The sequence below is a fragment of the Suncus etruscus genome, chromosome 15, assembly GCF_024139225.1.
Source record: "Suncus etruscus isolate mSunEtr1 chromosome 15, mSunEtr1.pri.cur, whole genome shotgun sequence".
Classification (NCBI taxonomy): Eukaryota; Metazoa; Chordata; class Mammalia; order Eulipotyphla; family Soricidae; genus Suncus; species Suncus etruscus.
In genome coordinates, this window is record NC_064862.1 from 44,024,414 (window position 1) to 44,048,097 (window position 23,684).

Sequence of the window (23,684 nt, forward strand, 5' to 3'; positions counted from 1 at the left end):
ACATTTTTGTGGTTGAGAGAGCATTTGCAAATACTCAGGGATCCTAGTAGTTACAGCAATGCCCAGAGGATAGTTTAGTGTTAAAGTAGGCCTGATGATGAGATGGTACCTGGCCACACTCAGAGATAGAGCACATGAAATCATACAATTCTGTGGCTATAGCTATAGGTTGCATGTACTCGAGCACTTTAAGTTATGCCTCTAGCACGTTATGTTTGCCTGTCATTTTAAAAAATCTGATGAGAGGCTGGAGCAGTGGTGCAGTGATAGGGCATTTGCCTTGCATGCGGCTGACCCAGGATGGACCACGGTTTAATCCCCCAGGAGTGATTTCTGAGCTCATAGCCAGGAGTAACCCCTGAGCGTCACCAGGTATGGCCCCAAAACAAAACAAAAACGCATGATCATCTTGTCCAAAACTACTGAGATCCCAAGATCTCAGCTGTGCCTCATCACATATCTGTTTCAAGTGTCACTGTTACTGCCAGTGATGCTCAAAAGCAGAGGTAGGCTAGGGCACTTTCTGAAACTCTACATAACCTGCCGCACTCTGACTCCATTGTCTATATCTCAGTCAGCTTAAACAGGTGTAACAAAGTTTCTCCTGCTTTGTTACATGGATGACTTCAACAGAAGACAATTATTTCTCATAGTTCTGGAGCCTACAAGTCCAAGATCAAGGTGTTGGCAGGTTTGTCTGATTCTTGCCGCCTCTCACCTTGGCTTGTTTGTGGTCTCCTTACAGTGACTTCATTCAGCCTTTTCTATGTGCACAAGGCATTCCTGGGTCTCTGAGAGTGTCCAGATTTCCTTTGACAAGGACCCCAGATAGGCTGCATTTCAACCCACATCCATGATATCATTGTTATTTATATATTTAAAAACATTTTCTCTTTTATTTTATTTTTTATTAAGGGAATGTGATTTACAAAGATATTTATAATCAAGTTTTAGTTTTATGATTTTCAATCACCAATATCAGAGACTGCTCCTGGCTGTGTTCAAGAAACCATAATGGAATGACTGGGATCAAACCTGAGTTAGCTGTGTGCAACATGGAGAGTTCCCTAACCACTTCAGCTCCTTTACACGTCCATTAAAGTTAATTTCTAACTTTCATTAGAACTTCAACATTTAGATGTTAAGGGGAAATACTTAATCCACAGTAACCATTCATTCATTAACTAAAAAGTTTTGCTTAAAAACGAACAAAACTTGGTCAGAGCAGTAGCGCAGCGGTAGGGTGTTTGCCTTGCACACGGCTGACCTAGGACAGACCTAGGTTTGATCCCCCAGCATCCCATATGGTCCCCCAAGCCAGGAGCAATTTCTGAGCGCATAGCCAGGAGTAAACCCTGAGCATCACTGGGTGTGGCCCCCCAAAAATTTAATTGTAAATATTATCATATGTCATCTCATTCCTGGTATTTTCTTTTCCAGTGTTGGAGTTTCCAGATCAAAAGATGTACCACCATTTGGTCCACCGATTCCCAAAGGTGTAACTTTTCCAAAGTCAGCTGTATTTCGGGACTTCCTGTTAGCCAAAGTTATCAATGCAGAAAATGCAGCCCATAAGTCAGAAAAGTTTCGAGCAATGGCTACAAGAACAAGGCAAGAATACTTGAAAGATCTGGCAGAGAACTTTGTTACGACTGCTACTGTAGAAACCTCCATGAAATTCAGCTTTATTACACTGGGTGCAAAGAAAAAGGAGAAAGTCAAGCCAAGAAAGGATGCCCATTTGTTTAGTGTTGGAGCAATCATGTGGCATGTTGTAGCACGGGACTTTGGACAATCTGCTGACATTGAATGTTTGCTTGGGATTTCCAATGAATTCATAATGTTGATTGAAAAGGATTCCAAGAATGTTGTATTTAACTGCTCCTGCAGGGATGTTATTGGGTGGACATCTGGATTAATGAGCATCAAGATGTTTTATGAAAGAGGAGAATGCATCCTCCTGTCCTCCGTTGACAGTTGTGTCGAAGATGTAAGAGAGATTGTTCAGAGATTAGGAGTAAGTACAGGTTTTATATATATATGGTTGAAGTTTTGATAAGTCTTTAATTCTAGATCATAATAGATTATACTGTGGAAATTCTACTATGGAATGAATAATTATTATAGGTGTGGGACTTAATTTTATGTATTGAATCATTTTAAAGCAATTATTGAATACTTGATTGCCAAGAAGGGCTTATTCATTGCAAATTGATTGGCAATGAAAAACAAATGTTTTTGTTTTTTAAAGCTGCTTTTCAAAAAAAAAAAAAAAGAGGAATAATTTGTAGAATTAAAAAAAAAACAGGAGAATTTTCTAGTACTTTGTCTGACCTGATAGTCGCTTCCCAGAGGGAAAAAAATTAGCACAGGACTGCTGTTGACTCTATGATATCCTATCCTTCTTCCCTCCTCTCTTCCCTCTCTTTCCTTCCTTCCTTCTGAATCTCTTCCTTCTTCCTTCCTTTTATCCCTTTATTCCTTATCTCCTTTCTTTCTTTTCTCTACCCTTCTCTTCTTTTTTTTCAATTTCTACTTACTTCCCACACACCTTCCTTGCTTCTCCCTATTTCTTTCTTTCTGGTTTCAACTTGTGTATATAGCCAGTATTATTGCTTAGTCTGCTTGTTCATTTTCTAAAAAATATTCTAGCCAACTATAGTTTCTTAAGGATTTGTTATAGAATTTTCCTTTACATTAAGAAGTCTAAAAATCATTCATAAAAGTCATTTTTAGTAATAAAATTCCTAAGTGATATCCATGATGATTAATAGCTTTTCTTTCTACTGATTTTTAGCAAATTAATAAGTATATATAATAACTATAAGACTACGGTGCCGGAGAGATAGCACAGCGATAAGGTGTTTGCCTTAGATGCAGAAGGATGGTGGTTCAAATCCCAGCATCCCATATGGTCCCCCGAGCCTGCCAGGAGCGATTTCTGAGCATAGAGCCAGGAATAACCACTGAGTGCTGCTGGGTGTGACCCCAAACAAACAAACAAACAAACAAACAAAGACTAAATCACATTGGGGCCGAAGGGATAGCACAGTGGTAGAGCCTTATGCGTGACTGACTCAGGACGGATCTGGGTTTGATCTCCAGGGTCCCATATGGTCCCCCAAACGAGGAGCAATTTGTGAGCACATAGCCAGGAGTAATCCCTGAGCATCACCAGGTATGGCTCAAAAACAAAACAAAAGACTCAATCACATATAATATATCAAAACGTTCTTTAACAAAAGAATTTTATGTATCAATTTTCTTTCATAAATATGTGTAGTTATTAGAAAAAGATTTAGCCATTATGTAGTTTGTAAAAAAAAAAGATAGATCATACCCATTCCTTGCCTCTTTTCCCTACCACTCAAATAGTAATCTCTCCTTTGAATTAGAGATCACATATATGTATCAAGAGAATTAAGTCATTTTCTTGGAGAATTAATTTTATATGCATGTGTCATTTACAGAAAAGATATTAGAGTGTTCAGCAGTATTATCAGCTAGATATGAGTAAATCTAGATATAGTTTGGGGATAATTAAGCATGCAGTTGGGTTTTATACCTGTAGTTGTCCTTGTGAATCTCAGGACACATTGTGCTTTTAATATTATTGCAAAAATTTCTGTTTGACAGTTCCTCTGAGTCAGTGTCCTATGATCATCTGTGCTCCTAAAAATACAATAGCAAACAAACACTTTGTCACCAACCACCAAAACACCTAGTCCCTCAGCTCTTACTGATAGGTTCTTATTCAATTGTACTGGTTCTTTTGTTTGTTTTTTTGTTTGTTTTTTAGAGAAGTGACTGTTGCTGATGTGATTAAGGTACCTAATGTTTGGAATATATTTGAGCAGACATGTTCTAAGTCTTGGGTGACTTGCAGCAGGAAATAGAGTACAAATTCAACCCAAGAACTGTTGATGGATTAGAACATAAGGTTGGTATAGGGCAGTAATAAGAGAAATGGGAAGAAAGAAGATGAAGCAGTTATAATAGAGATAGCAAAAACAAGGTTTATTTAGTCAAGGATAAACTCATAGTTTATTCTGTGGTGGTTGGAAAGAAAATTGAAATTGTCTGTTCTACAGACATCAAGGAGGGTTGGAGCTATGATAGCATGGGTAGGGCATTTGTCTTGCTTTGAGACCCATCCATGTTCCATCACAGCACCTCATATAGTCCCCCATGCACTGCCAGGGAGTGATTTCTGAGTTTAGAGCCAGTTATAATCCCTGAGCATCACTGGTTGTGCCCCCCCCCTCAAAAAATAAATACATCAAGGGAGTACAGCTAATTCATGAAAATCTGTGGAGGTGTCAGTCTGCATGGGTGTGCAACCTCTGCTGTCTCATAGGGGTTTGCTTTTAAAAGTCTCTAGACTTGGTAAATGCTCTGCTATTCCTGCCATGAAATTCTAAATTTTGAACTGAAAGGCCACTGGGAAGTAAGCATTATCTGCTCAGTTCTTTTACATGGATAGGAGGCAACCATTATGTGTGATGATTAAGTTTATATATGTATATGGGGAAACTCCAAATCGATGGAAAACAAGATTGTCCCAGCTTTTTTTCCATGTTAAAGAAACAAGGAACTGAAGCAATAAAATAGCAAAAATCAGGGGACATAGCAGTTAGTCAGAGAAAATAAGCAGAAGAGACAAAATGTTTTGGTTGCAGAAAAGGTTGGCAATTCACTCTTCAGTTTAGTATATGGATGCAAATTTTAATTGAAAATTGTGTTAATATTTGAAAGAATGCAAGGCACATATGACATCTTTGATAATGAAATTTATTAAACAAAATATAGAAGGAAGTGAAGAAATATTGATTCTAGCTCTGCAGTTTACAATGTAACTTCTTTCAGTAAATTTAAGGTAGTTAATTTTATAATTTTAGAAGTTTAATCATCCCAAACTTTCATCAGCAATCCTTATCCTGCTTTCCTCAGCCCCAAACTGTCCTGTGTGTCTGTGAGATGCCTGTTGGCAATATGTGCACCTGTGGTGGTAACCATGGAAACCTCAGGCTCGGGGGTGACACACTACACCAGCCCCAGTCCCACAGCTGCACTTGCAGTCATAGGTCTTATTAAATAGGAATTTGTGTATTCAGAGCATGTTTCATGGAAATGGAGCATTTATTAAACTGAAACTTATACATTAGCTTTGTACTTTGGGGAATACAGGTAAGATGCTTCTCAACTTCTAAACTCTCCACCAATAAGAAATGTCATAATTTTAAAATGATATTTAATGAGTTCATGGTTTTCTTTCAATCCATGTAAATTATTCCAATAAGCATTTCAAGGGAAGGATTAATGAGTTATGTATGCTTTCATGCACTGAATGGGAAGCAAACCTTCATCCTGCACATTCTTTTTGTGACTCCACTGTAGGCTCTGACTGGGGTAAGGGAAAAGTACTAAAAGTATTGTTGCTTAGGTGACCCTTGAACCTTAGGGCATGGCCCTGATGAGAGTGAGAAAGTCTACAGGTACTGAAATTCTAAGCTTCTTAAATGACACTGTCCTGTGAAGCTACCCTTGTCATCCGGAGAATGGATAGCCAGCTTTCCTGTGTATCTGATCCTCACCAATCAGCTACAAGGGCAATCTGTGCCTGGAGGATGGAATGGACAAAAATGTCCCCGAAACATCAACACAGAAATGATCTGTTCCTAACATGCTGACTTTCTGCCATCACCCATGATTTGGCAGATCAAAAAATGCTAGTTTGTTAGTGATGTAGACTATTGATTTGTTTTGCTTGTTTTTGAAGTCTAATAAAAGTATCTACTAGGCTTTACTACCTGAGAGGACAACTTTCTTCCATTGTTACAGTCCATCTGAAATAATGTTATAGTCCATCTGAAATAATGTAATATATGTGCTTAAAAGCCAAATAAGTTGACCTAAGAATGGAAAATAAAAAATTATCTCTTTGAGGTCATAGGATTAAAATTGAAGTTAGTGGCATGTAAAGAAAAATACTAAGAATGAATTTGACTTTTATGAATGAAACCATTAATTTACTCTGTGCTCTGCCATAGTTGCATGTTGAACTCTGCAAGTATTCTTTTTTTAAAAATAGGATCCACACCCTGCTTGAGAATCACCCTGGGTATATACACAATGGTGATAGTGGGCCAACAGGGACATACCTAGAAGTGATCAAGAAGTGCACTGCAGGAATCAGAACTTCATATATGTTAGACATTTATTCCTTCATGATAAGTAAAGTGAACTCTGGATAGAAATATGATTTGTCTGGTGCCATGACAGGGGAGGACTTTGGGTACTATGGATGTGTCTGTTCCATGAATGTACCATCTCTGTCTCCCTCTACCTTAGATAGTGACGAGAGGCTGCGAGACAGTGGAAATGACCCTCAGGAGAAATGGGCTGGGCCAGCTTGGCTTTCATGTGAATTTTGAAGGAATTGTGGCAGATGTGGAGCCCTTTGGCTTTGCCTGGAAGGCTGGTCTTCGCCAAGGGAGTCGCCTCGTGGAAATCTGCAAAGTGGCCGTAGCCACTCTAACACATGAGCAGATGATCGACCTGCTCCGGACTTCTGTGACTGTGAAGGTGGTTATCATCCAACCCCATGATGATGGCTCACCCCGCAGGTAAGGTACTTTAAGATCTGAGAGTTCTCATTGCTTCTTGGCCCCATAGGTAGACAATGTCTTGACTGCTCCTGTACGGTTCTTAGAAAATGCTCCAAGTATATGGATCTTCAACCAAAGTTCATCGGATGCCAGTCATAGGAGGCATTTTAACATTTTTGAGTTGAGATTCTGTGATGTACAGTACTGTTAATGGTGGTTTTCATGTGCATAATTCCATCACAAGAACCACCTTCCTATTCTGAGGGCCATGATGTAACTTTCTTCAATCCATCACCACCACCACTGCCACCACCACCACCAATTCAGTTGTGTGAATCAGTTAGTTCTCCCATTATGTTGCCGTTGGGCCATAGTTACTTTGCTGTGTATCATTTTGTTGTAGTTATTGTTGCTGTTGTTGTTTTTTGTTGTTATTTATTTTGGGTTACTCCTGTCTCTGTGCTCAAAAATCATTCCTGGCAAGCTTGGGGGACCATATGGGATGCCTGAGATCGAACTCTGGTCTGTCTCAGTTCAGCCATATTCAAGGCCAATGCCTTATCACTATGCTATTGCTCTGGCCCCATGCTGTGTATTTTGTTTGTTTGTTTTTTGGGGCCACACCCATTTGACACTCAGGGGTTACTCCTGGCTATGCGTTCAGAAATTGCTCCTGGCTTGGGGGGACCATATGGGATGCTGGGGGATCAAACCGGTCCATCCTAGGCTAGTGCTTGCAAGGTAAACACTTTACCTCTAGCACCACCGCACTGGCCTCAGCATGCTGTGTATCTTTAAATGACACATACAGAGAGATTATTCTGTATCTATCCTAAGAGAATTTTTAAAAGAGCTTTACAAATTAATTAGTGTGTAATGAATGTAAATTCCTAGTTTTTGCAAGCAGTTTTATATGACATTGACCCTCTAAAGGCAGAAATATTTCAATAAGAAACACAGTACTTGCTTGATTATCCCTAATTGGTGAGATTTGTTTTTCAGAAACGTCCTTTATCATAGTTGAACTTTAGAAGTACACTTGTCATTTCTGTTAAAATTTTCTTCATAAATGGGATCATTGATCATTTACAAATATATGAGAGTTCAACGACTCTTATCTGAAGGTATATCAAAACATTTTATATATTTTGCTTGATGACCTTTCTTTCTAGTTGAATTGTACAGGACCTTTTCACAAGTTGACACATGAAATATTTTAAAATGAGGCTAGACCTGGAAAGCCCAGAGTTGAGTAGGTTGCTGGAAGATCGAAGTAAAAATGAAATGAGCAAGCAGTATTTATCCATTGTTAGCAGACAATAACCACTCAAAATCATAAAAATGCTAGACCACAAGGAGACAGAATGATTATTAAGAGCAAGCTCTCTACTCACCTGCATCTCATTATTCATCCTACTACACACTGGCTAGTAGATCTCTTTTTTGGGAGATGTAGAAAGGGTACATGCAGCTGTGCTCAGGACTTACTACTGGCTTTCCACTCAGTAATCACTCCTGGCAGGCTCAGGGGACCATGTGGAGTGCCAGAGATTGACTTAAGGTCAGCTGTGTGCAACTGTGTGCAGATAGCACAGCATACCTGCTATGCTTTCTGTCCCCTGGTAGTTCTAAGTAGGTCACATTCTGTGTTCATCACAAAAGAATGCCTATATGGTGTTGTAAGAGCACTGGATTTGGAGAGATTAGGGAAGCTTGAAATCTAGAGATGTTTAGTGATCTTGAATAATTCACATACTTTCTCAAAGCATTGTTTATAAAGTTGAAGAGCTTTACTTTTACCTTCCTTGTGCTATTTTTATGAACATTAAATAAAAATATGTATATGAATCTTAGCACCTTTTGGCATAAACAACACTCTGTAATCATTCTTAAAACAAGAAATAAAGGGCCAGAGAGATAGCATGGAGGTAGGGTATTTGCCTGGCATGCAAAAGAACGGTGGTCCAAATCCCAGCATCTCATATGGTCCCCCGATCCTGCCAGGAGTGATTTCTGAGCATAGAGCCAGGAGTAACCCCCTAGCGCCACCGCCACCGGGTGTGATCCCCCCAAAAAAAACAAACAAGAAATAAAAATTGAAGCCTCTGCATCTGAATTTCATTGAGCTCTAAAAGAAATTCTTTTACGACAGTAGGAGGATCACCTGTGAGAACTTATTCTTTCTTCCTAATCTCTCATCTTTCTTCACCACTAAACTATTATTTCTCAATGTTTTCCAACTATGGACCCTTCTGGCCTTGTTTCTTTCTTGAAACACCTTGTACTGGTGGTTGATACCCTAGTCTCAAACCTACCCTTGGAATATTCTTGGGCTCACAGGATGTCAAATGACTCCTGCTTTAAAATACTGGTTTGAAGTAGCTCTTCCAATGACATTTTTTGCGATATTATAGTAATATCCTGGAATAGCTGCTAATAATGTATGAAGTCAGCCTTGAAAGTGACTAGTACATTTTGAGGAAATTAGCATCTCATTTTAATTTTTAAGATTTAATTAGACATGCATGGCTAGTGGTTGCTTATTAAGTGGAGCAAGTTTACTTTTTTGTATTTTGGGGATTTTTATTGATTTGGGGGTTAGCATAAAGAAATTGCAAAACTTTACAAAATCCCATTTCTGCATTTTTAAGACGTTTCCTTTTATCTTCCCCAAAAGTTTAGAAAACAAAGATTTAAGTAGCTGAAATTACTCTTGAGAAATTTATCATAGGAAAATATCCAAGATGTTTAGTTATCTTGCCATATTTGTCTCATTAAATCCATTTGTCTCCAAGAATTCCATAAATAACATACAGTAGTATGAGTATAAAAAAATGAAAGGCAAAATATAATTTATTAAAAATGAGATTTAAAAATAATAGAAACCAACATCTTTAAAGCTTTGAAGTCTTAAAGCTCTGCAGGTAATACATCATGAAAATACAAAGCTTAGATTCTGGGGCTGAAGCTGTAGTGTAGTGGTAGGGTGCTTGCCTTGCACGCAGCTGACTCAGGATGGACCCTGGTTTGATACTCGGCTTCCCATACGGTCCCCAAGCCAGTAGCGATTTTTGAACACATAGCCAAGAGTAGCCCCTGAGAGTTACTCGGTGTGGCCCAAAAATCAAAAAAAAAAATTAGATTCTGATATTACATATACGTTTATTATTAAACTTTTTCCATATACTACTTTTTCTCTTTTTTAGTTTAAAAAAAAAAAGTATAAAACATCTTGTTTTCTTTTTTTTCTTTTTCCTTATTTTTTCTTTTTTTTAAACAGAACCACATAACTTGAATTATCTTGTTTTGCATCATAAATTGAGGTGAAAAAAATAGATGGTACCAGGACCAAACAACCGTATGAGCATTGAGTAGAAATAAAAAGTGATCAGACTTAAACGCCAAACTCAAAATCAACAACAGAATCGATATTCAATCTACAACACGCTATACACAGAAGGGTCCAGTTATACTAGTAGGCTGGGGGCAAAAGAGGGGGATGTTGGGAACAGGGGTGGAAGGAGGACAATGCTGGTGGTGAGAATAACCCTGATTCAATGTCACTATGTACCTTAAATATTACTGTGAAATATTCATAATTTATGTTGGTCATAATAAAAATTATTTTTTAAAAAAAGTATAAATTTTAGGGGCAAAATCAAGTCTTTTTAAAGTTACTTTAAGGTTTACATCTTTAATTTTTTAATTACTTTATTTAAATACTTATTTACAAGATTGTTGATAATACAGTTGTTTTTCTTTTCAAAGTTATGGAGCTTCTGATGATGGAGTTTTACAACACCCTTGATCAGAGCATATTCCCAGAACAAATGTCCCCAGGTTCTCTCCTTCATCCCCCCCCCTGCCCACTCCCCTGACTATCCTGGTGGCAGACATTTTTCTCCTCCATATGTCTCCTCCATAATTTGTGGCAAGTTTCCTACCATTGACTAGCCCTCCTGACACTTGTCTCTATATTTCTGGACATTATTATCATAATATCATTTTTATATTTCACAAGTGAGTGCAAAATTTTTGTCTATCCCTCTCCCTCTGACTCATATTGAGTAACATAATATACTCCATGTACATTCATTTATAAGCAAATTTCATGAATTAATTTTAAAAAAATTATACTATTCCATAGTACCACAGTTTCTTTATCCAATTATTTGTTCCAAGCACTTCTATTCTAGAAGTTCTTCTGTTTGTTTTCTTGGTAGATATTAAGGATTTTCTAAAATACTATCATGTCATCTGCCAAAAGTGAGAGCTTGATTTCTTCCTTTCCTATCTAGATGCTCTTGATATTTTTTCTTGCCTGGTTTCTATGGCAAGTACTTTATTTAATAAAGTGGTGAGAGTGGGCAACCTTGTCTTGTGCCAGATTTTAAAAGGCTTTAATTTTTCCCATTAAGTATAATATATTCAGAGGCCGGAAAAATAGCACGGAGGTAAGGCGTTTGCCTTTCATTCAGAAGGACGGTGGTTCAAGTCCCGGTATCCCATATGGTCCCCTGTGCCTGCCATGGGTGATTTCTGAGCATAGAGTCAGGAGTAATCCTGAACGTTGCCAGGTGTGACCCAAAAACAAAACAAACAAACAAACAAACAAAAAGTATAATGTATTCCATGTGCTTATAGTATTGACTATACTGAGGAAAATTATTTCTATTCCCATCTAATTGAAAGTTTTTATAATGAGTGTGTCCTGGACCTTGTCAAATGCTTTCTTTACATCTATTGCTTTGATCATGTTTTTTGTTTGGTTTGGTTTGATTTCTTTTTTTGGGGGGCCACACCCAGTGATACTCAGGGGCTATTCCTAGCTATACGCTCAGAAATTGCTCCTGGCTTGGGGGACCATATGGGATGCCATGGGATCAAACCGTGTTTCGTCCTAGGCTAGCACAGGCAAGGCAAACACCTTACTGCTTATGCCACCACTCTGGCCCTCATGTTTTTTTAATTGATATGATGCATATATTGATTGTCTTTTATATGTTAAATCACCCCTTCATCTCCGGAATGAATCCTACCTGGTCATGAATGTATGACTTTTTTTTTAATGAATTGTTGAGTCTATTTGCTAATATTTGGTTGAGCATGTTGATTTTGTAGCCCAGCACTTTACTGTAAAAATATAATGTTTTTAGAAGCTTTTTAATGAGTCTTTATAATTTGCTAAATATAGTATCATATCATTCTAGAAGTAGTGAGAACTTGACTTTATCCTTTCTTCTCTAGATGCGTTTTCTTTTTCTTGCCTTATTTCTTTTGCAAGTATTTTCAGTACTATGTTGAATAGAAGTGGTAAGAGTAGCAGTCTTGTATTTTTCCTGATCTTAGAGAAAAAAAGCATTTAGTTTTTCCAATTGCATATAACATCTGCTGTGGGTAAACAGCTTTAACCTATTGAGGAAAGTTCTTCAGTTCCTCTTTTAATGATTTTTATCATGAATGGATACTGAATCTTATTACATAAATGCTTTTTCTTCATTTATTAACATGATTGTATGGTTTTTATATTTTCTTTTATTGATTTGATATGTGGTTGACTTGTAATATGTTAAACCCTTCTTGATTCCCCAGGAGTAGTCCTGCTTGGTCATGGTGTATAATATTTTTGATGTTAGATTCTATTTAGTTGGATTTTATATAGTGTTTTGCTGAGTTTCTTTTCATCTATGCTCATCAATGATTATTATAAGCATGGCTTATAATTATTTTTTGTTTTGTCTGTCTGCTTTTGGCATCAGGGTAATGTTAGCTACATAGAGACTTTGGGGAAGTATTTTTTGTAAGACATTTTTTGTAAGAGTGTGAAAAGGATTGCCGTAAGTTCCTCTTTACATATTTGAAAGAATTGACTAGTGAACACATCTAGACCTGTTTCTTGGGAAACCTTTGGATTGTCATTTCAATTTTCTCAATAATCATAGGTCTGTTCAGGTATTCTAGATCATCTTTGTTCAACCTTGGGAAGTTATAAGATTCCAAGTATTTACCCATTACTTCCAGGTTCTCTTATTTTGTGAATAAAGATTCTTAAAGAAATATCAATAACCTTTTAAATTTCTGTAGTATCTATTGTGACATTCCCCTTGCATGTATAATTCAGTTTATTAAGGCTCTCTTTGTCAGGCTTGCTAATGTTTTATTGATCTTGTTTATTTCTTCAAAGAAATAATTCTTACTTTTATTGATCTTTTGGATATTTTTGGTTGTCCTGTTCATTAATTTTTGTCCTAATTTTTATTTTTTTCTGTTTCTGGCTCATTTTGTTGGTCATTTTCCAATTACTTGAACTGTGCCAGTAAGTTATTTATGTAAACTCTTTTTTCCTTCAGAATTAATGCTTGAAAAGCTATAAATTTTCCTCTTAATACCACTTTTGTTGTATCTCACAAATTCTGATATTTTGTGTCCTCATTCTCCATTGCTTACTGGAATCTCTTGATTACTTCCTTGACTACTTCTCTGACCCACTGGTTGTTCAATAGTTTTGAGGTGTTTAAGTATTTTTTCATTTCTGTAATTCATTTTTATTTTCAGTGCCCCGGGCCTGAGGCAATACAATTTCTATCCTCTTGATTTTATGGAGATATGTTTTGTGACCTATTTGGCAATGTCTCATGTTCATTGGAGAAGAGTGTGTACTCATCATATTAGAAATAAAAAGCTCTTCTATACCTCTCTCTTCCAGTACTTTTTCCCAAGCCAGTATATCCCTGCTAAGTTTTAGCCTGGTTGATCTGTAAATAGATAACATAGCAGTGTTGATGTCTCCAGTTACCACTCTGTTGCTATTGATTTCTTTCTTCAAGTCTGTTAACAGCTGTTTTAAGTATGTTACTAGTCCCTTATTGGATGCATAAGTTTAAGTGTGATTTTTTCCTGACATACATATCCCTAGATTATTAATAAGTGGCACTCTCTGATAACCTTCTTATATCTGATATCTATGTCATCTGATATTAGTATAGGTACCCAAGCCTTTTTAAAGGAGTTATTTGCTTGAAGGATTGTGTACCAACTTTAACTTTGAAACTGTGTTTGCTCTGACTATTTAGATGTGTTTCTTACAGACAGCAGAATGTTACATTCAATTTTCTCATACATTTTGCCATTTTTATCTCTTAATTGGTGTATATAGTCCATTGACATTGCAAGATTATTATCATGGATTTTTATGCCAACCTTTTAGATGTCTTTTGGGGGTGTTAAGTTTCCTTAAAGTACATCCTCAGTTCTTTTATTTGGGGGGGGGGAGGGTAGGCCACACCTGGCAGAACTCAGGGGTTATTCCTGGCTCAGTGCTCAGAAATCACTGCTGGCAGGCTTAGGGGACCATATGGGATGCTAGGGATCGAACCTGAGTAAGCTACATGCAAGGCAAATGTCCTACCACTGTGCTATTTTTCTGGGCCCCTTCAGTTCTTTTTTTAAGGTTGGTTTTGAATGTAATTTTTAAAAAATGTTCTTTATCTGTGAAACTGTGTGTATCCTTCCTTCAAGGCTGAATAAGAATCTAGGTAGTTGATATATTTTTGTGAACCCTTCATTTTGTTGAGTTTTTTTGTTATTTTGTTTGTTTTTTACTATATCCTACCACATCCTTCAGGCAAGAAGGGTTGCTTGCAAAAAAAATATGCTGTAAATCTTAAGGATGCTCCTTGGTACGTATTTTCATTTTTTAACATTGTTCCTTTTAGTATTTCATCTCTATGTACAAATTTTATCATTGTGGCTAGGATGTGCCTTGGGGTGTTTTTATATGGGTCTCTTTTAGCTGATACTCTTCAGGCATCCAGGATGTGGATGTATACATTCTTCAGTTTTGGAAATTTTTCAGAAATGATGTCTTTGTTGCTTCTTTGTAGAAGTTTTCTTCCTGGCTCTCTAGGACCCCAATGATTCTTATGCTACTTCTGTTCAGTTTATCCCAAAGTTCTATAGTCTGTTTCTTTATTTTCAGTATATTTTCCAACTCTGTTTCTTTATTGTCAGACCTTTTTCATCTTCTGATGTTGTCTGGAGGTATTATGCAGCTCATCTTCCAGCTCACTGATTCTGTCCTCAGCAATTATTACTTTGCTGGTAAGGCTTTTCAGTGACTTTTTATTTCACCCACCAAGTCTTTCAATCAGCTTATTTCTGTTTGAAGTTTTTCGTTTATAATATGATACCCTCTTGAGTCTATTGACTGACTGTTCCATGGTTTCATTGAGTTTGTTGGACATTCTCAATATATACTCTTAAAAGTATTTGTCAGTGTTTGTAAAGCTAGCTGATACTAGTTGGGTCTTCAGAACTACTATTTTTATTCACTCATTGCTTTCTCATTGTGACCATTTGCAGTGTGATGGTGTTTTTTATGTGTTTCATTGGGGTTCATTGACTAGAATAAATGTGAAGCTACCCTGCTTCACTATATGGGCAGACACTTCTCAGGGCACATTGATCTGGACTTAAATGGCTCTTCTGAGTCATAGAGGACCCTGCTGCTGGTTTGTCTGCCTAAGCTTCTTGGGCAGAGCCCAGTTGGGGTGACCAGAAGACCCTTTCCTTGTCCTTATGCTTCTCTTTCCCTTAGAGCACACTAACCTGGCATTAAAATGGCTTTTCTGAGTAAAAGAAGACCCCATTGCCAGTATATCTGACACATTTTCTTTGGACTTGGAAGAATTGTATTTATTTTTTCCTGTTGCCAGTTAAGTGAAAGCAAAGTTACTGGGGAAAAGGGGAATAAAAAATAATATGGAAGAAAATAGGAAAAAACAACAAACAAAAAGGAAAGAATAAGTACAGTAGCAAGCTCATTTGTGAAAATTATTGTATCATCAATTAAGTCATTAATACAGTGGCAGAAGGTTTAGTAAGCTTTTTTTTGTTATATGTCCAATCTGTTCAATTGGGGTTCTTCTTTTGGGATAACAGCAAACAAATAAAATTTTCCAGAAATTTGGGGTCAGAGTGGTGGCACAAGTAGTAAGGCATCTATCTGACTTGCCTGCGCTAGCCTAGGACAGACCACAGTTCAGTCCCCTGGCGTCCCATATGTACCCCAAGCCAGGAGCAATTTCTGAGCACATAGCCAGGAGTAACCACTACATGTCACCGGGTGTAGCCTCCCCCCAAAAAAAAAGTTTTGCAGAAATTCAAAGCTACAAAACTGCAAATTAAGGGAATTTTGTTGGTGTGGTTACAGCTGCCAGGCTTTCTTGGAAAAAGGAAAATATGGGGGCAGGGTGCCTGCACTCGCTTCAAAAAGTGCCCTGATGATATCAGCCCAATGAGTGTACTTGAAGAGTGGTTAGAATAGATGGTCATCCCCATAAGGAATCGTAGAGTCAGTGATGAGGCAGGCTATTGGGGAATTGGTGGTCCTGGGTAATAGAGACAGAAAGTGTGACTTTGACAGGGTGGAGACTTGACTGACCACTCTCTCCTCCTGAGATGGCCAGTTTTGTGCTACATGGGCTGGGGTAGCTTAGTTGTAGCTAGTGTAACTTCACCGTTTGGTTTACATTTCTTTACCTTCACACCCTTCTAAGAAAATTTAAATCTAATAAAATTATCTTGCTTCATGAAAAAAAGAAGGGAGGAGAATGGAAAGAGAACAAAGGAAGTAAAAAATGAAAGAGAGAAGTAATAGAAAAGAAAAAAAATATCACATAGTATCATTATTCCTAGAACAAAGCAGACAAAGATACACCACTGTATAAAACTACATATTTAGTTTGTGGCTTGAAAAGTATCTTATCTTCTTTCACAAACTGGTTCTGAGCACTTAATGATGGAGAAAAGGTAACATTTAAAGGGAGCAGAAATGTGCAATTTTACCCTGTAAGTTCAAGGCTATAACCTAAGACATATAACTCATGGCTGTAACATAGGAAACTGAAAAAAAAAACCCAAATTAATGAATTTACCAGATTATATATATTATACATATATATATTATATATATTTATATAATGTGGGAAATGGTTCAGTATTTTTGCCATATATCAGCAAATTTTTGTCAAATCAGAAGTAATGTATTTGTCACAGAGACCATCTGTTCTTGTCAGCAGTAGGAAAGGCCTGCCACTTAGTAGGCTCATTCTTGTTGTCTGCAGACCAGTTATGACTCAAAAATAATGGATTAAGTAAAGTCTCTTGGGAATGTATTGCTTGAAAATGTATTAGTTGAAAAGACACTCTTGGTTTTGAAATCTTGCTCTCAAGCCTGAACATGAGTGCAATTCAGCTCTTACATGAAAGGAGTGAGCCATTTTTTTGTTTCCCTTGTAAAATTCTACAGAGTACTAAGTATAGAATATTCTTTTGAGAACACTTATTAACTAACTGATCTCATACTGGGATTGAGTTCATATAGATTGGGAATGAGAGGCAAGAATCAATTTAGGAATAGGGTTCTTCAAATGGAAATACGATTTTCATTGCTACAAGGCCCAGCAATTTCTGTCCAAGAAGAGGAAGTTTCTTTTTTAAGCTCTTCCTTGGGTTAACAAGGAATATGCTTCCCTAGCCCAGAACCTTCAAAAGTGACTGTCATTCTATCAGTACTATTTGATGGAAAGCATATTGACTAAAAAGGATAATATAAAGGAAATAGCAACTTATTAGAATTATGCATGAATGTTATATACAGTGTGAGTGATTTCATAAATAGGTCCAATAAAAATGGAAATGAAATTCCTCGCTGTGTGTGATTTTGCTTTGTGTGATTTTTTTTTATATTTTGTTGTTGTACTGTTTAAGACAGTTTTTCTGTATAATGCCTTGAAATCATATCATGGTGTCATGAATCTGAATTTTGGTTTTCTCATAATTTTCTAAAATTACAACTTTTTCTCTTCTGTTTGCTGCCTGTTGTCTGATCATATACATCCCTGAAGTACACAGAAGGACAGAAGGATGATATGGAAACTTGAAGCAAGTCATTTTTGTAGATTAGTAGTATATGTGTGTGTTATAGCCAATGATTTGAAATCTGATCTAAAGTGAAGTTTTAGAGGTCCAATTTAATTTTTTTTCTTTTTTTCCCCTGTGTCCCTCTATTATTCTATCTATTTTACTATACTTTAGGTAAAATAGTTGCAATAATGTTTGAACTTATAATATTGATACATAAAATCATTGCTCTCTACCACTACTAATAGTGCTCAAGGTCTCTACCATTTTCCCTATTTCATTGATAGTCTTCTAGAGTTATAATGTTTTCATATAGTAAAGGAAGTTAGTTCTATCTGGTAATATCTATGGGCCCTCCAACAGTTAATTTTAGTGTAAAAAAAGTACAGTAGGGCTTCAAAATAACCTGGAGTATTTATTATTATGAGTTCACTGTACAATTCTTTCACAGGATGTTGAGATTATTCTCATATTCTTTAAAACAAGAATATTGGACTACAGAATAAACATAGACTAGGATAAATTGCAATAAGTTTACTTATCTATTCTTTCACTATTAACTAGTTCGTATCAGAGTCTGTACAGATTAGACATAAGCTTTACCTTTATGTTTTCCTTTATATCAGCTTAACATTCTAAAATACAGTGCTATGTAAGAATGCTTTTTATATAATGTGGGAAATGTTTCAATACTTTTTTAATATAAAATTATTTTCTATGTAAAAAATGATTTTCCCTGGGACTGGAAATATAGTGACACCAAATAGGGCTCTTACTTTGAATATGTTTACCTAACCATGTTAAATCCCTGGCTCCTCGAATCAGGTACCCAAAGTCCTGCCATGAGTGATTCCTGAGTGCAATACCATTAGTAAACCCTGAGCATTCAAGGTATGCCCAACCCAAATAATAAACAATCCATAACAATAAATTACTTGGTTATACATAGCTCGGTGAAAAAAATGCTTTTACCCTCTCAACTAGTGATCTGTACTTTAGTCCCCAGGCTTTTTATTTGCAGTTTGAAATGGTCCTAGTACTAGGACAAAAATACAAAGGGCAATAGTAAAACATGAGCATTTAGTTGGTCAGGCAAATAACTGTCTCATGCTTGAGAAGTTATAGCATGCTCTGATTGTTGACAACCAATGGAAATGTATTCATGAAATCAAGTATTAAATAGCCACTGAGATATTTTGTTTTAACACTGAATTGTATTGTATAGTCAATAAAATATTAGTCATGGTCTCAGCTTCCTAAAGAAAAAAATACTTCAATCAAAAACTTTCTGAGCTTTTGGTGTTAAGTTGAATGCTGCTGGGGCTGCAGAGGGTGAAGGCACAGTCTCTGCAGTGGATAGTGAAAGGAAAAGGATGGACACTAATCATGATTTAGTCCCAGGCAACCTCATTTTCTATTTGATATGACACACTATTTCAATTCAAGATATTTAGTCAAATAAAGTGATCCAAATGGTTTATTGTAAAGCATCTAGCTTTTTTTAACTGAGTATCATAAAACCATATGTGGACTTAACTAAATGTAGGTGTCTGGAAATATGTAGCAACAGCAAAAAGTTTCTGAATGCACAGCAACAAAAAAAGGAATTCAAAATCAAATAGTCATTAATTGGAGCTGTTTCTGGCAACATGTGTAAGAATTGTATTTTTTGGCAAAAAAGATATCCTCAAATAGAAAAAGTTTAAACAGCTCTGCTTTAGATTTCTTTGTTTGTTTCTACTCTAGATGTCCATTTCTGTTTAAATTATAAAAACTGTAGACAATTGGATTATTATTTTATTCACTACCTCTTTCATGTATGACATTGCCCTAAACATTGCAGAAAACTATTCTGGTTGTTCCCTGTTGGAATTTTTATTTTTTTAAAAAAATGCGACAGAAAGAATGTGACTAGAGTGAATGAGCATCAATTACCCTTGTCACCTTATTGGATGATTTGTAAAGAGTCTTTTAGCTATTAGCATTCTATTAGCATCACAGACATTAAAATGATTAAAATATCAATGATTAATTTAATCCTTGGGCCATAAAACGGTTCTTCTATGAAGTACATGATATAAGAGAAATAAATAGTCCTTTTCAGGGCTTTGGTTTCCAATTTTTTTTTTCAGTTCCTAATAGAAAATATGGTGTGACATTAGCCACATTATCTGTGTTCTGGTAGTTTGCCTAGTTCTGGAAAGAGTTTTAGGAATCAGAAGGTTCAGATGCAAGTGTAATTTATTCCCGATTAGTTTCAAAACCCTCTCAACCTCAATGAACCTTAAAAAGTTGGAGTTTTGCGGGGAGGAAAAAATAGGAGATTTTTTCTTATTACTTTATACATTTTTGGCTAGTCCATATAGAAAATTTTATAGTACCCAGATTAAGGCGTGTACTGGAAAGAATGGTTGGCATTGCTAATATATTGTGAAGCTTTTTGTTATGTTACAGCATTCAGTTAAAGATTCTCTGTGCTATAGCCAAGTACAAGGAAACCAATAGATTGTTTCAAAGTAGAATAAATGCAAATTACAATTACATGATTATAGAATGTGGCATTGTGATCAATGGTATACCTGCTATAGATCCAGTTTATTTGTTCATCTGCTTATTCTCATTTCTCTAGATTTTTGCTTTACTTTGATATTCTATAAAAGTATCATCCCTCTTTTTTTGTTGGTGCCAGGGCTTTGCTCAGGCTGGCCTATGTTCTGTTTGAGCGATCTCCCTGACTCATCCCTGCAGGTTTTCCTTCTCAATAGTGTTGAATTGAAGTCGTGCATCCTCCTTATAAAAGAGGAAAGTAGCAAGATAATAAAGGTATGCAAAAATACATAGCTCTAACATTGTCAATAGTCTTGTTACAGAGAATTCAATTTTATAATTCCACAGTTCTATTATTACATAATATTAACAAAATTTCCCATGAACATTTCTCTGGCCTTTTCTCTCTAATATTGGTTTCCTCTCTCTGTGTGTTCTTTTGATTTGTATGTTCTTTTATTTTTGGTGTGTGCAGGGAACACACAGTTCTGGAGGGCACTCCTGGTGGTGTAGAGGCAAATCAAATTCAGGGCCTCATAAATGCATGGACTGCATTCCAGCACCTTATTTGTTTGCTCTCCCTCTCCCACTCTCCCTTCAGGTGGTGCTCAGGTGAGTTGCTTAGGGAACATGTGATGCCAGGGATTAAGCTTATGCCTCTAATATGATCTATGATCATGATCTTCCTTTATTTTATAGAAGGAAAAATAGTATCTGTTTGTAGTTAAAATTTTTCTTATGAAGCTGCCCCTTCTCAAATGCTGTCTATTTCAGATAATTTGATGTGATGTCTGATATACTCATCATTCAACTAAGTGAAGGAAGAATGGAGGAGGAAAAACCCAGAGTGGTTGCCTTATTTCTAAGCTGTCCTTTGACTGGGCTAGGTTTTGAGCCTAGAGCTAAAACTCTCCTTAACCTGGTTGATACAAGGGTTCCTGGTTGTAGTGACATGAGTAAAGATAGTTTATAGCAAGGATAGTTTTGATGGCCAGGCTGAGAAAGATAAATCCATCATCTAGAATTGAGGTCACAGCAATAATGCTGCTTTCAAGGACTCCAACTTTTTGTGGCTATACAGAGAGTTCTTGCCAATTTGAAGAGAATGGGCTTTCAAGTGGGTGCTACCTTTGTAGTCTCTCTGGGTATCTCTGAATTACTGATGCCAAAGTAAGTGCTGTCCAATGAGTATTCATGCCTGCTAATTGAAGCAGAAAGGACACTGTTCATTGGCGATGCCTAGAACATGGAAGCAACCATTAGCCTTACATGTCAGAGCATAAGAATTCCACTTTATGCAGTAGGAAGCAAGGGGGAATGCTAAGAGTGTGGATATGGAAAAGTTAATGAATGAGTGGCTCTTATACCATAATGGGCCTATCCCAAAAATCCACAACTCTAATTTCAGAAAGACATTATTTTATAAAATGAAGCAGAAATATGTTTGATTCTCTGAGGGTTCCAGCTAACAGAACGACTTGTCATTATTAAGCTTTGCAGCATCATGTTTTATTTTATTTTATTTTACTTTATTTGTATTAAGGGGGCACAATTGGTGATGCTCCAGGTTTACACCTGACTTTTCATCCAGGAACTATTCCTGGCATATGGAAGCCGGGGATCAAACCTGGTTGACTTTTTGCAAGACGATTAAGTGCCCTACCCCAAAAGCATCCTATTTTAAACTAACATATTTTTTTTGTTTGTTTTTGTTTGTTTTTGTGGGCTAAACCAGCTGTGTCCAGGAGTGACTCCTAGAACTGCACTTAGGAATTACTCCTGACAGGTTCAGGATCAAACTTAGGTTAGCTGAGTGCATGCGCTCATTGTATGTACTTTAGCACCAAACTGGTACTTTTTAAAGTCAGTCTTAGTCTTTTAAAATATTTTGCTTTTTAGAATATACTAAGGTGTTTAATTCAAAAATTTTTACTAAGTAATCAAAAATAAGTAAATATTTTATTTATTATTTGGTTTTTGGCCTACACTTGGCAGTGCTCAGGGCTTACTCCTGGCTCTGTGCTTAAGGACTTTACTCTTGGCAGGCTCAGGCAACCATATGTAGTACTAAGTTCCAAACCTCGGTCATAATTTTTGTGCGTGTGAGACAAGGTGGCTTTTATTGAGTGGAATTTGCTTAGATAATATAGGGGAGAAAAATGAAGTAGGTGTTCAAGAGAGAACATGTACTTCTCCAGAGTGAAACATGAAATAAATATAGAGAAAAATAAGAAAGATGTGTGTTCAAGGGAGAAAATAGTCTTTATATCTATATTTAACTCTAAAGCTGAGTATTTATGTCTACGTAGCATATTTATTAGAAGCATACATTGGTATATATGTATCTCTTAGCAAAGTAGAAATCAGTATGCCTATATATAATCCCATGGCCCTATCTAAAGTTTCTGAATATTTCTTTCTGGCATTCAAACTATGAAGACTGTACCAGAGGCTGGAACTATAATTCACATCCTTAATTTGGTATGTCAAAGGCATGTTTTATCAGTGATAAAACATATCTTTTCTTCAAACAGAGATGGTTTTATCACACATAAAATTGGTAGCTCTAGTTTTGTTGAGAGCATATTTTTCTTACTGCATTTGGTCAGCTCGGGTTTCATATGGTCTGGGTGGTCAGCAATGTGTGTCTCTTCGAGGCAGCATCAGATTATGGGCTCCAGATGAGCAGGATTATCTTGCTTAATGTTTATGCTAGTACTGTACCAGGAGAAGAAAGAAATGCGAGGGCATTGCAGATCTCTTAGGATGTACTGCTATGGAAGACTTCTGGAGACTTACTGTAATTCTTCTAAATTGTGTTTTGTTTTTTTTTCCTACCTCTCACCATTTACCTCAGAGGTGGTAGGATTTTTTTTATAGGCATCCTTCAGGGGTTTTCTCATACATATGGAGTAGAACTAAGTTTGACTAGGTTTGATTATATAATTAGTGGTATTGCTGTGCCTTAGTCATGGGAACAAAGCACAATGCTAGTTTATTAGAGTTGCTACAGTATCATATAATAACACAATTTATTTAAATTTTAAAGTAACTCCACTCTGTTAAAAGTAGTTGATTTTTATTTCAGTGATACAATAGCAATATTTAGAATTAAGAGATCATTTACATATGACTTGTAAGATTGGAAAGAAAATCATTCTCTGATTCTCTCCCTATCCAAAAGCACCGCACACATATTTCTGAGTATTTATCTCAAACATTAGTCATAATTATGCACTTGTATAACATTTTCTTTGAAGATTTAAGCTAAATCACATACAATGTCTTATTAAAGATTATGTCTATGAGCAAAATTAAATAATCCACATGACTCAGCCATCTGTCTTCTCTTTATTCTTCCTTTAAACTAAACCCAGTAACCTTGAACGCCAAATCAGCACAAGTTGTCATGTTGGAAATACAAGTTGTCATTTTGTTCTCAAAGTTCAAGCTTCATTTTCTTTTCCATTCAAAATTTAACTCTGGACCCTTTCATTTTGGTATGGTTCTGCTAAAGACTCCCAGAGTTACTTTGCTCTCTAAAGAAATGCACAACCTTTGATACAACAAAGACTGGGCATTCACCTGAGCATCCAGTCTCTTACT

At 36.5% G+C, this 23,684-nt stretch overlaps 1 protein-coding gene across 3 annotated transcripts in view; it reads left to right on the plus strand.

Moving 5' to 3' along the window:
* Positions 1–23,684, plus strand: part of SIPA1L2 (signal induced proliferation associated 1 like 2) — a 290,291-nt gene that overhangs the window by 197,575 nt on the left and 69,032 nt on the right. For all 3 annotated transcript variants that reach the window (XM_049788914.1, XM_049788915.1, XM_049788916.1), the window contains exons 9-10: positions 1,441–2,017; positions 6,352–6,626. In XM_049788914.1, coding sequence (XP_049644871.1) covers positions 1,441–2,017; positions 6,352–6,626 — 852 coding nt within the window. The remainder of the gene's footprint in view (positions 1–1,440; positions 2,018–6,351; positions 6,627–23,684) is intronic.